Source organism: Aphis gossypii, chromosome 1 (genome assembly GCF_020184175.1).
Source record: "Aphis gossypii isolate Hap1 chromosome 1, ASM2018417v2, whole genome shotgun sequence".
Lineage (NCBI taxonomy): Eukaryota > Metazoa > Arthropoda > Insecta > Hemiptera > Aphididae > Aphis > Aphis gossypii.
Window position 1 is genome coordinate 77,260,488 of NC_065530.1, and position 14,520 is coordinate 77,275,007.

General features: G+C 27.2%; 1 protein-coding gene across 2 annotated transcripts; it reads right to left on the reverse strand.

Moving 5' to 3' along the window:
- Positions 1-7,743: 7,743 nt before the first annotated feature.
- On the reverse strand, positions 7,744-10,601 carry LOC126549226 (uncharacterized). Of its 2 annotated transcripts, none has more exons than XM_050197804.1 (3): positions 10,458-10,601; positions 9,751-10,036; positions 7,744-8,296 (listed from the first exon to the last, which is right to left on the reverse strand). In XM_050197804.1, exons 2-3 carry the CDS (start codon positions 9,984-9,986, stop codon positions 7,813-7,815), a joined length of 720 nt encoding a protein of 239 aa, XP_050053761.1. In that variant the 5' UTR covers positions 9,987-10,036; positions 10,458-10,601; the 3' UTR covers positions 7,744-7,812. The 2 variants fall into 2 exon arrangements, with proteins under 2 accessions (XP_050053761.1, XP_050053762.1); XM_050197805.1 differs by lacking the exon at positions 10,458-10,601 and adding an exon at positions 10,289-10,423.
- Positions 10,602-14,520: the final 3,919 nt, after the last annotated feature.

Here is a 14,520-nt window from a genome sequence, read left to right on the forward strand (position 1 = left end):
ATATATAAATTCATATTAAAAAATTTTTTTTGTAAAAATGTTACAATTAGATGTCAGGCGCAAAAGTCTATGACGCGAGCCGCATGCGGTTCGCGAGACGCGGTTTCACCACCCCTGATATAACCTGACTAACTCACTGGTTGATAAACGAAGAGTCTGAACAATAATTGGTCGAGGGTTGAAATTTATACTGTACATTCGTACCACAAATTTAGTGTGCAATAAGAAAGCATTTTAAAAAATTCGCATTTAAAACTAGTGGTGCTTGCACAAGTTTTTTGAGAATCAAAATGGCCAATGGCCAATGAAAATGTCCAAGTTTTGAACACCGTTTAACCAAATATTATATAAAAAATTGGAATTTTATTTGAAATTTTTAACGGGAAACGAAGTGCACAGGGTCAGCTAGTACTTAATAAATTTGTATTAGAAAATTGAATTATACTTCTAATTAACTATTTTCTACAATATAATAATTTGTTTCCCAAATGTCTAAAAGTCTTTAATAATATTTATTGGTCGTTATTAGTATTTTAATATTTTAATATCAAAATAATTATCTTAGTCAAACTTTATTTTGAGATCTTAATAATACTTAACATAGATACGAAATTCGCTGAAGTGAATCATTAAAACCTATTGGTTTTATATATAAATAGTAAAATCAATTTATGACTTGAATGCAGATTAATAAGTTTGACAATTAATTTATAAGAAATTGTGTAGCAATTTAAATTTTAAACGACCAACGAGATAATATGTGTTATGGAACATCATTATTAGTTTATTTCTTTTTCATGTACATTGGGTTTGTATACATGTTGTTAATCCAAAATAAAATAATTATCTTCATACAAATAAAAATAATAAGTTTTAGATGTATTTAAAGCTATATTATTAAGTAGGCCAAAGTAATGTACGTGTTAAAAATTAAAATAATAAAATGTAATTCAATGTTAAATTAATACACACGGTATAATTTTCAAGAAAACACTATCTTTACAACGAAAAAAAGTTTGGTTTAATGTTTTTACAAATAATATAATTTTATGAATTGAAACAATATATTTAAAATGTTGAATAAAATTTCCTTATTTTTTTTTTTAATTTCACACTTAAAAAAAAATATAAATAACAAATTGTTCATATAAATCTGGATTATTATTTTTTATCTTTTGAGCATAAACTTTTATTATTTTCATTTAAAATCTATATAAATATATAACCAATACGTTTGACATATTATTAAAATGTATAATCAATCTATAACTATAAGTACGCATAACAAATTGTATACAAGCGTTTATTAGAAATCAATCATTAGCACCTCCGGCTAAGAAATTATTATTTATTCTTTAAATATCTCTGACCTAATTAATATACATTTTGAGTCTGCTGCAGACTTTTCCAAGAAACTAGTTTAAGAATAGTAAATTATTTCATTAAATGTTTATTATTTAATTTCATGAGTTAAGAAGATTAGAAGAAGATTGTACCAGAGCTAGATGATTAATAAGGGTAGGTATTTTTAAATAATTGTGAAAATGTATACTAAATGGGTACGGTGTTTTCTAGTATACTATGATGGTATATTTAATTGACACAAGGATTTTATTTACGAATTTCCAGTTATTATCTAGTTTTGTTACATTCTTTAATCCATAATCCTACAATACATTTGAAGGATAGTAAATTAGTAAATAATTTTTATGATTTTTTTTTTATGCTTGTTTGTTAAAATGATAAAACTATTATTCATTTTTAATGTTCTAATTTGTTATTTTATTACCAGTCTTTTCTTATCTTATTTAGTGAGTAACATAGAGTATTTTTTAGTATTTGTTTCGTGTGGTTTTTATATACATTAAACGATATGGGATGTTGGTAAGTAGTTACTTTAAATCTATAAACCTATTAATTATGTTTTATAGTTCATTTGAATTCAATGTTTATAGTCTGTTTGTACGTGAATACGTGAAAGCGTGTACATGTAAAATAAGAAGCACTATAGCTAGTTTTTATATGGTTATAATTTACTGCATATTTCTATGTTGTAATAAACACTTATTGCATACACGAAGAAATTTGGGTATTTTATTTTATTAGTGCTATTAATGCAACTGCCTAAGTAATGGATAGTATAATAGGAATTAATTTTTGCTTGATTTTTAAATTTGATTATATACATGTCAATTATAAATTTATTTGGAATCCAATTTAAAAAAATATGTTATATAGATCAAGAATAGAAAAACTAAATTATTTATACGTTAATTCGCCAGAAAATAAAATTGTTATGAGATTTATAATAATTATATAATATAGATATAATTCTCATCAAAATGATTTGTGAATTTGTATTTATCATTAAGGTACATTTAGATTAGATACGTAAATAATTTGAAAATATTTTAAATCAAATATGAAATGTAGGTAAATCGATTTTTTTTTAATAAATGAACACTTTTTTTGTTTTTGATTCAACTTGTAGCTCTACACAACGATGACATTATTATTTTGCGATTTTCAATAGAAGTCGATAAGTATAAATTATAAATAAAAGTTGGTATGGTCGTGAACACTATAAAATTAGAAGTTGTATTAATTATTTTTGTGGAAGCTATTATACCCAACCGTTATTCTCTTCTATGGATTGAAACAAAGTACGTGGCATTAAATAAATTTAAGCTGCAGAATCTCGTTTTAAAAATTTACCATCCTATCTATATGATATTAGTTGGTTTACATAAATGATTATAAACCACATAGCTTAAAAAAAAATGTATAGGCAAACACTAGAGTAATGAAAAAAAATAAATTCCGAAAAGAAACGATTTCTCAGAAATTGTAAAACGCGTTTCAACCGTTTCATATTATAATAATTATAATATGATATATTATAGGTACTATGCATATATTATTAGTATGTTCACGCTGTTATTATACACACACATACACATTCCAATCACAAGCAATTAGGTGTGAGCTTGATATATAACTATATAAGTATAATGTATATAATATGCCGCATCCACATCGCGGTATTGTACGTTTCACGAAATGGAACCTCGGTTTCTCCACTTCACGTAATTACACAACATGGATTATGTGAAATGGATATCTAAATCATCATCGACAAAACTTGTTCCGGTCATTTGGATGTCCATATAGCAAAAATTAAAAAAAAAATAATTGTTGTATAATATTATTATGCCTTTAAAATCATTTATTATGATCCAATTCTCAAAATTATAATTATAAAATATGTTGAAATATGCATTTGAATAATGCACTATATTTGTTCTTTTTCAAACGAATTTTTCAACTGTCTATTTATAGTAAAATGAAAATTCGACCTAAATATTATGTTCACCTAAAAATAGTATTATACTTAAGACAGTTGGTATGAGTACAGTATATAAATCTGTATTCAAGTTCCTGTTTGTAAAATATTTTCTTAAAAATAATAATAAAATAAAATTTGTAAAATTAATTATAAAATAAATGATTTTTTATCGCTTTATTTATTGATTTATATCGTTTAGCAAAATGAAAGCTGGTATGCAATACTTCGTAAAATTTTCAAAAATTATCGACGGTTATTGACCGACAATAATACTTATAAAACAGATAATACCTAAATATAATATTGTGACTATCGTTTATGATGGAACAAATTAAAATAATAGTCAAGCCAATTAGTTATAAATGAATTTTTAGGAATAATATTACTATATAACAATAATTTTTTTTTTAATTTTTACTATATGGACATCCAAATGACGATATCCACATAATGTAATTAAGTGAAGTGAAGAAACCGCGATTCCATTTCGTGAAACGGACAATTCCGCGATTTGGACGTGAAACATATATATAGCTATAACATGATGTATTTCGGTACGAGATTTAAAAAAATTCCAATAAATTATAATGAGTATATAATTATTATACACACGCAGGATTATTCATTATGCATGATCACCCCTGTTTTTGTACTTTAAATAATGTATTAATTATAAAAATTATTTTGGAATTATGAACTATACCTATACTAAAATATCATATTTTCAATTACTTAAAATTTGTGTAAAATTAATGATATGATATTAGGGAGCTTAATAATTATACAACGATTTTAATTATTACGTACTAATTGCACTTAGATATAACATATATTAATATGTTATTATTTATAAAAACTGTTTGAACATAATATAGAGTCACAAGGTATAAGTATGTAAATACCTATTCAAAAAATTAGAATCTGAATAAAGAGGGGTGAACATAATTAGTAAATTATCTTGTATAAATCTGGCACATATTACATGTTATCTGCAATTTAAATATTATAATATTATTTTTATATAGGTATATATTATAATATATTTTTTTTTCATTATTTTTAGTGTCGGCGAAGACATGTCTGAAATATGTAAATGACGCATATGTACCTATACTATTAGTATTATAATTTATATTTTATAGAAATTATATATGTACACGTGGTATATGTGTGCACTGTACAATGTGTATGAAATGTGAAGAAGAAGAACGAAGATAATATATTATTATCACCGGGACTTATACGCCACAGAAAAAAATTAAACGGCCAACGCAGTCACAGTGCCGCCGCAAGGTGATTAATTTTAAATTTCAATACATGCGTAATCGGTTCCTGGGTAAAAACGAAGTGTATACAAATATTAGTTCCCGATAAAAATAACTTATCATTATACAACTATTCCAATTGATTACCATATTATTAAGATACTAGGACTGTGTGTCTGTGTGTCTATCCATCTAGATGGAGAGAAGAATTTTTTTGTATTTTAGAACAAACTGCACCTTGTTACAAATCGTTTGGCGAGAAACATAATTATTCAGGACAGTATACATGCGTTCACCAAAATATATACTAATTAAAATATTTGTACTAAGGATAACTCGTCGTAAAAATAACAATTCTTAAAAATTAAATCTAACGATTTAAACGTATACCAACTTTATAAACATAATACATAGGTATTATAACATGTAATATTCCATTTACGATATATTTCGCTATCTTTGTGCAATAACATTTTATACCATAAATCATTTTTATGTTATAAGATTCCAAAAGATAAAGTATTATAAATTATTTTTTATGCATACTATAAATATAATAGGTTTTAAAAAACGAATACACAACCGCCAACAGTTAACACTATATGGTACAATTTATAAACGGATGATAAAAATAGCATAAATTCTCAAGGTCACCATAGTGTGATTAAATGCATTTGTCAACCACTTTTAATGAGTGTAAAGGATTAAAAAAAAATGTAAACACGTTGTGCTAGTCCTGCTAGTCCTTAATGCCTATATTCTGTAAAAAATCCTAAAATCTTATAAAATTAGTATTAATTATTATGCAGTATCTATGTATTTATTTATTATAGATTATAGCTTAAAGATTTGTTATATACAGACGTTTAACTATAATAATATCATTATATTGGTGAACATTTTGCGTTTTTGAAAGTAGAGTTTCTATATATTTTATAAGTACTATAAATGTATAGTACATAGCCTAGAAGTGATAAGCAAATACTTTTTGTGTGTGTGTTTTTTTTTATAAGTTTCATTATAAGACAAATTGATAATTAAATATTATTTTATATCATACTTATTTAATGGCAATTAAACCCGTATAGTAGAAAAGCATCGTATAAAATAAACTATAAACAATCAATGAATATTTCTTTTTGGTTTTTAATTTTATATACCTATAAAAAAAAATGCCCTTATATTATGAAATATTTTTATAAATTTGAAAGCATCAGTCTTAACCATATGCATGATTATTATTGTACTCCGAGTACTCGTAAAAATTATAATAATGTTTTCAAAGTAAAAATATAATATAGACTTTGGAAAAAAGATTCGGTTATTATTGATGTGAATATATATTTACTATATAATATCTGTATAAATACAAATGTTTAAGACCTATATGATCTTTATAAAAATCATAAAAAATACCTATACGATGAGTACATGTTTCTGTATAATCAACAGATTGTTGTATCAATCGATTGCATAATATATTAATTAGGTACATTATGATTCATTTTAATAGTTTATTAGTATTTGTTAGGGGTATTCTGATATGAATTAATTGTAGTTAAATATTAATATAAATAAATAAGTAAAAATACTTTTCTAAGAACTATGATCTCTACCATCAGCTTAAGATCTTGGAGACAATTATATATATTGTATTGTATTGTTTATGAAAATCGTTTAGTAAACATTTAAATAAATCAATAATTATTCATTCAATTATTTTAATATATTTCAATACTTTACTTTTTTTCTTTTTTAAATAATTTATTTACTATTCATTTCATTATCTTAACTACAATTTCAGAAGTAGAGAAACTAAAGTTAGTTTGGGCTCCATATTGCGTGTTTTGACCTTAATGCGCACCATTGCATTTTGGCAATGAAGCGATGTACTTATAATTTTTAAAATGTTACTAAGTTTATAAAAATTTTTTATATGGTCATAACTATAATTTATATTTGATGTACTGAAGTGCCAAAAAATGGTGCCAGTACCCGAGTAATATTTATAAGTATATACTAACAATAAATAATATTAAACCGCAAAAATTGAAATAATTAAAATTCATTGTGCGTTTAAAATAAATAAATTGTTCTTGTTTCAAAACGATTAAAATAAAACGAAAAAATTTCCTGTAGCTTTAAATAAAATTTAAGTATTGACATAATTAAACACTAGAAAAATAAAAGTAATTTTGTATGTTACCGTTGCAGCAAAAATTGCTAACAATATCCGATAATTGTCTCAGTGTATCTGACATTAATGCAGCTTATAGCTCAAATTCACAATATTTCATACGTGTTCATTATTTTTAATACATTAAACACTCTTTATCTTGAAGTATTAACGTTTTTTGTTACATTTTTAAAATTTGTTTACATAATTTGAAGTCAGTAAAAAAACAATACTATTGTCTATTCTTATAAAGTTTTTATTATTACCATACATTTTTTATTTAATCATCTGAAACAAAACATGTATCTGAGTATCCGAATAAACAATAAATAATTGCTAATGAGTACCTAGTTAATTGGTTATATTAGAATTTAGAGTTTATATGCGCCGAAAATAATGGAATTTTCATAATCAACGCTTTAAATATTTATAAATATTATTAACTAATTGTTCAAAATACTGTTTTTGTATATTTAAGATCTGAGAAAAATATTTTGCTTGGCAAATAAGAATATTAAATGAAAAATGTGTAATGATGTTGTTGATCGCAACTAGTTCAAGGACAGCCGGTAAGCTATTATTGTGTCATGCGTGATATCTATATATTAATTATTATGCATATTAATCAGCGTCTGCTGGTCATCGTATCATATTGTATTTCGTTAGTATTATTATTAATATTGAAAAATTTCGATTAAATTAGTCTGGATCACCCGTGGTCGTGAAGGAGGACCAGGTAAACGTATATCGCCTATATGAAAATTAGACTTTTTTGTTCAGATTTTGTTATTTTTTAGTTATACATTTTTACTGTAACATTATCATTACTTTCACTAATTTAGTTTTTTTTTTCATTTTACTTCGTAATTATTACTTTGTACTTAATTTCACTATTTTGGCCCTTCTTCGCATTAAGCTGCAGACGCTGCGGTTATTATTATTATAGTACAAATGTATGCATGGTACACACGTTATATTATAACGTAAAACATAATATATATATTATAATAAAGTTGTATATTATTTTATCGGCTGTCGCGACTATTTCTGAACTTCCGGTTCAACTTCCGAAACCACGACAATTGCCTCTTGGACGTTCGGCGGCAGTGTTCCTCTTCCGCGTTTACGTTGTTTTCGTTGCCATTGTCGTTGTAATCGTCCTCCGTTTCCCGGTCGGTGGCCGTAGACAACCAGCAAAGCGACGCGCCCCCGAGATATGACGACGTCCAACTACTACGTCGGTTCGACGTCTCCTCGTCGGTTAACAAGGCCGTTGTCACAGCATCCGACTCTGTTACGGTGGGGTCCTGTTCGTTACCGTGGTCGTGATGAGGGTGGTCGTGGTGATGGTACTCGTCCGCTGAAAAATCACCTCGGCGATCCGCGCACATGGACATGATTTCCTTTATTCTATGTGCTCTATTGTAACCGTCGCAATTTGTCAGTCCACGACACAACTCCGATGTCGACTTTACCGAATGTAGTGCCGATATGATTTGCGCTCTCTCCCTGCGCATTGTCACCAATACAACAAAACCGCATAATATATTATTATAATATTACACACAACCAATTTCAAGGGCTATATATATTTTAATTGCGGTTAAGAGACCAGTTTTTATTTTCAGCATATAAAACCGAACAGCCTAAGTGCTCATTTGTTTATTTGTTTTTTTCTTTTTTTTTGGAAACTATACACTATAATATAAACTATATCATACGAAGAAATTTTTGTTTGTTTTGATATCATTTACGTCTCCTTTTTCAAAACCAATTAACTTTTTTCTTACATAAGTGATATTGAAAAAATAAAAAACAATATTTTACGATCCTCCTGTTTTTATGGTGTCTATACGATTTCTATAATAGTTAGCCTCCATGGTTTTTTCCTCATGAAAATATGTACAGAATAAGGAGAATTTTGGTATAAAAAAGTTGGTGTTCTATTTATCGTATAATATTTGTTTTCCTATATCTTATCTAATTTATCATATATTTTTCATGAAATTTCCCTAACCACTAAATGACTAAACACTGCTGTTTATTTGAAATATACAAGGCTAATAATCTTCAATAATCGGTATTTTAAAAAAGGGTATATTTGAAGAATATTTAAACTAATTTGATATTATACAAGTATAATATAATAATTATGCTTATAATATATTGTACAGATAAAAACAAACCGATAGGGGATGATTCACGAATCTGTAGACTGTAGAATATGCTCTGAGAAAACGTATTACTATTTTCATAAGGTGGGAATGGCCTTGTATTAATTTTAATTTAAACGATCAAAAATATTAGTTGTGTATAGGAATATAATATTTTTAATCTTTTGTATAAAAATTTCAAATAACGAAATATGATATTTTGTATGGCGTATTGTTGCGACGGCTGACGAATGAATTAAAATATGTTGGGAATTCATTAACGATGTAATAAGAGAAATCATAAATTATTATATTAATGCATCAGAGAATATATTATGATATGATTTCAATAAAGAGGGTGAGAAATAATTAAAATGTTGTCCCAATTTCGACTAACAATGCGTTCAGAGCAAGTTAACAGCACCTAGGATTACAATAAAATATTTTTTTTTATTCCCTTCAAAATTTCTAAGACTATAATTACATAATATGGTTTATTAATATCTCACATACAACTTTACATATCAAATAAATATTTTGTTATGACAGTAATATATCTATATGAGAAACAGGTGGTTCTACCGGTGCAGCCTGTGTAGGACCTGAAGCCTATAGCATCATCGGTTTGAACAACAAAAAAGGTGCCTCTATTTGTAAATTACATATTGTAGTATCCTATATGGCCAAACTTTTTTTTGGACACGATCTACTAAAAATATACTTAACTTTAGAGGTTTGACTTCCATAGACATTTTTTTTTATTATTGAATAAATATAATTATTAATAGTTTCAATAATTAAGTTTATTACTTGTGTATAGGAGAGTTTGTTCTGGACGAGTTCCACGTGTAATAATTATTGATGGCGACGGCATTGTCAGAGGTTGAAGACCGCGGACTGTTATTATTATCGTCGTCATTACTTGAGTAATCCGTGATCAGGTCTTGTCTGGTGACCACACGATGATCATGACGCCCACCGTTGAATAACTTAAGCAAGTTTGACGAAGAATTTTTGCATTGTGACGTGTCCCTTGACGATGACATGCAGATCAAGTATAATATTATAATTTAATATATAGTCACTAAAATTATACCTGTAAGTACGTATTAAATTTGATTATCTTTAAAATACATCAGTACTTATATACTACAACCAGTATGGCGGAAAGGGAGGGGGGATAGAGAATTTATTACCCTTTTTTTAATGCAGAAAAAAATCAAGAGTTTGCGTTCATGGTCAGTGATAAACATAATATCACCAACCACAAACTAATATTGAATAACAATAGTAAAAGCCCCAAATGGTTGATTCTGAAAATACCCTTAATACGCTACTGATTACTTACAATAGCAGCTGCAACAGAAAGGAGTATATTTTGAGAAATAACGTTTTCGTTTCGATTCGAATTATTAGGGCCCTTACCGCCAACCCACTCTCAAATACGTCACTGCTACTGCAGGATACAGTTTATCACGATGTCCAACAACGAACATTAGGTACTATTATTAACTTACTGCGATTCTCTTGGCTCGTTCAGACTGTTATAATAATTTATTGTTGATGCGTATACAACTCGAGAATTTATAGTTTTTAAAGTATACTGTCGTGTAAATCGTCATTTGATTAGATTTTTTTCCCATTCCGTTTCGTCATTATGGTAACGGGCAACTATATAATTTATTATAATCGGATGACGCCGAAACCATATGTTATATGTTTCACGGTCGTTGTTGCCAAATATAATACATAATGGATATTGGGTATTAAACGTATATACGGCAATTCTTTGTGTATAAGATGGATGTAATGGCATGACATTGGCACGCCATTGTAATAAGCAAACTCAAATATAATAGATAAATAATTAATAATAGCCAAATTGTCGAGCACATAAAACCGGCTCTTCTGATAGATATAAATCTTCATCTACACTGACAAAAGGGATGAGCTGTTTTGTATAATCACGTATTAAGAAATCGACGTGTATTTTTAATAGTAAAACGTATGTGACTTTCTTATACACCACCTGCGGAGAGAGGGATAGCAGAGAAGGGTTTTGTCGGTCAAGAGAAATTTAGTTCTTAGAAGAGCAAAAACCTTTGATAAAGCCGCTGCCCTTTTCTGGTCGAAATTTCGTCCTTTTTGATAGTGCATACGCACCACAGCCACCTCAACAACATCAACCACCAATCTCGATACCGTGCCCAATGCATAATGTCAGGTTTTGGGTTTTTTTTTTTTACAAACCATTATCGGGGATTTTTTTTTATTTGACTCCTGTATATTCAATGCATATTTTGTGTCACATGAAGGCTGTTATCATACTTACTACACCATAGTCTAGTGACAGTTACGATCCACGTATGCCAATACACATGTAATTTATACATATTACCTATATTTTATTATGCTGTGTATTTGATCAATTTTGGAGTACATAGCCTCGAGAGCCTTCGAAACAGTAGGAGGAAGCAATAGCACAATTTTAATATGTATAACTAATAAAAGTAGTTGGTATAGAGACTCATCAGGGTTTTAAAAAAATATATTTGTTTAAGCTTTAAACATTTCATTTTTATGTTATTGAAAATCATATACTTAAATATTATTCCCTCTCAACAAAATTTCAGTTAAATTATCTACATAAGCTGAATACCGATCAAGTACTTTAGATAAGAAAAATATATACCTATAAATATTTATTATCTATATATATTTTATAATATCATTCGTTACTTTATAAAAATACATATTGCGATTTCCGAGTTTGTTGTGGATAATACAAAATCGAACAGCATATGAATAGATTAGGTTTATCCATATCTGCCACGGTGTACAGTAAACGTATTATACGACAAAATATAAGACAACGGCGATAATAAAACATGTACGATAATAACAATATCCGTTTTCGGTATGAATTCAATTAATATAGTACACTAGTATAAGGTTATAAAAATCGCTTTGTTGTAAAATGAGTTTGGGTTCCACTATTCCCTCCGTTATCATCATTCACCACCCCTATTTTCTCATAAAATAAATTTTGCTATGGACGCCGCAGTAGTCGTGGTATAATAATTTCATGTATTCTAGTAAACCATTGGCGGCCGTTTATAATTCAAGACTTCGGTTATTCACGATCTCCGATTAACGCAATAAATATTGAATCGTGCAGTTTACGACACACAAAAGTCGAATAGCATTTATTTCGGAGTTTTTATTATTCTTCTTATTAATATTATACATATTATATCCTTATTCATACAGTTTTTACACAAAAAACAAAAAAAAAAGAAAAGAAATAATGTATAATCACAACGTCATCATCTTTTTCTTTTAGCTTATAAATTATCTTACCTTTTAAATTGTTTCCTCCTTTCTGGTATACTATACCTGATAGATTAATACATTTAACATAAGATACTCATCACTTAAAAAATTATAAATGTTTTAAAATTTTTTTTACATTATTTTAAAAAGTTAAAAACAAACATTTTTTATTATTGTTTACTATTTTAACGATTGCCACTTAAAAATAAATCAAATTTTGGACGAGTAGCTAGCTTATGACATATATATATATTATATGTTTAACGGAGTAATGTGATACAATGTTATTGCTATGAATAATTTTGGTCCATTTCTTCACTCATTCAAACTGAATACATTATATAACAAATAACTTAGGTATTTGTCCGAAATTTAATTTTTATAAATCAAAATACTCCAAATAATATGTGTTTTGAAATATAAAATTAAAAAGGTATATTTTCATTTATAACAGTAAAAAACAATTATAAAAAATTGTAAAAATTTCTGAAAAAATTTTTTTGTAACGATTTAAAGTTATGGAAAGTTATAAATTATAATATTATGTCCATGAGCTAATCGGATGAAAATTTAAATAAATAAAATGATTTTTCATTTTATTTTTGATGTGCTTAAACAAAAATAACGATATTTGTATTTAAATACGTATTGGCATTTTAATATTTATTATATGTTATTAATTTATTATTAATGATAACCATTTGGGTCGATGATGGGTCATTCTTTGAATGGTATCTATAGTTTTCGGATAGACAGTCATTTCAGACGAAACGCCTAAGCTCTGGAATACTTATCATCGTGTACGACGTATTGCTTGCAAAAACGCCGTGACAATCGTTAGAAATCGTCTGTGTTAATAATCGTAGTAATTATTACTTGTGTTATATTGATCAACCTAAACAGTAAATTTCTGAACGAAAAAAATGTTTATCTTTATTACATTTAATGACTCAAATAACTCGAAATTTTATTGCTATATGTGTTGTAACTATACATGTATAATTTACGAATTGTCGAATTAAATCTACTAGTATTATTTTATTTCCATTCCGGCCCAACCGGACACATGCCCGTTGCTCCAATGCGTGGTTTCACACTTAGACATTTGTTTTTAATCCAAATTTATATTTATATTTTTATACGACACCTAAATAAAATAAAACGTTTAAATGTCACGCGTGGCAATAGTATTATAATATATAATAAATATAATAATTATGTGTATTTGTACCGGCAATGGCAATTATCGTTAACTTCTGTCGTAAAATTTTTTTTTAAACATCGTCGATAGTATGCGATTGCCGTCTACATTATTTGTATATATTATATGTATATATGATATATTAAAATAATATAACCAGTATTAAGTACATGTTGTACACCAAGTAATAAAAATAAAATGGTCGAGGTTTATACATTAATATCGTGTTATATTACCGTTTTGAAGAAGACCAGTATACTCGTGTAAATATATACCTTTAGATTATACGGTGATACTTTTACATGATAATAACTATCTATATATTATTAATACCTATTTTAAAAGCGTGTCTTACGACAATTCGATTTTCATCAATAAATACGATCGTTTTACATTATAAATTTATAACCATCAATTCGTTCATGGCCATACCATTTCTTTCAGACATAGGACTAATATCTATTAACATAGAGATATAGTCATGATACATTATCAAACCTTTGTACATGGCGTCAATTTTTTGTGTAACACTGTAACAACGTTCAACGAAAGAACAGAAATGGTCCTTGACGATAAAAAGACTGTAGACTTTCCATAATCAAATATATCGTTTCTAATCCAAAATAGCGCCCTTGCGAGCTTAGGGTATTTAAAAAAGGTATATATAGAGATTATGGGCTCTAACATAGATAAATTATTAAATTTTGTATATTTTGAAATTTTTAGATAGTTTCTATACCTACATACATAAATATATTATAATATATGGATTGAAATGTGGTCTGACTACACAATAAAATCCATAAAATACGATTTTGTATTCGTTTTTTTTTTCACCCTATATAATTTCGTCGTAAACTCGTCGTCCTAATAATATATTTTTTTTCTTTTTACACTATACAATGGAGCTTATAAATGATTTTTAAATATATATTCAGTTGTTAGAATCATGTAATTTCAAACACTAAGACATTTTTAATGCAATTTAGAAATAGTCTCCAGTGCTTGTATCGATAAACGAACAAACTTCATTTTTAAATGAGAAC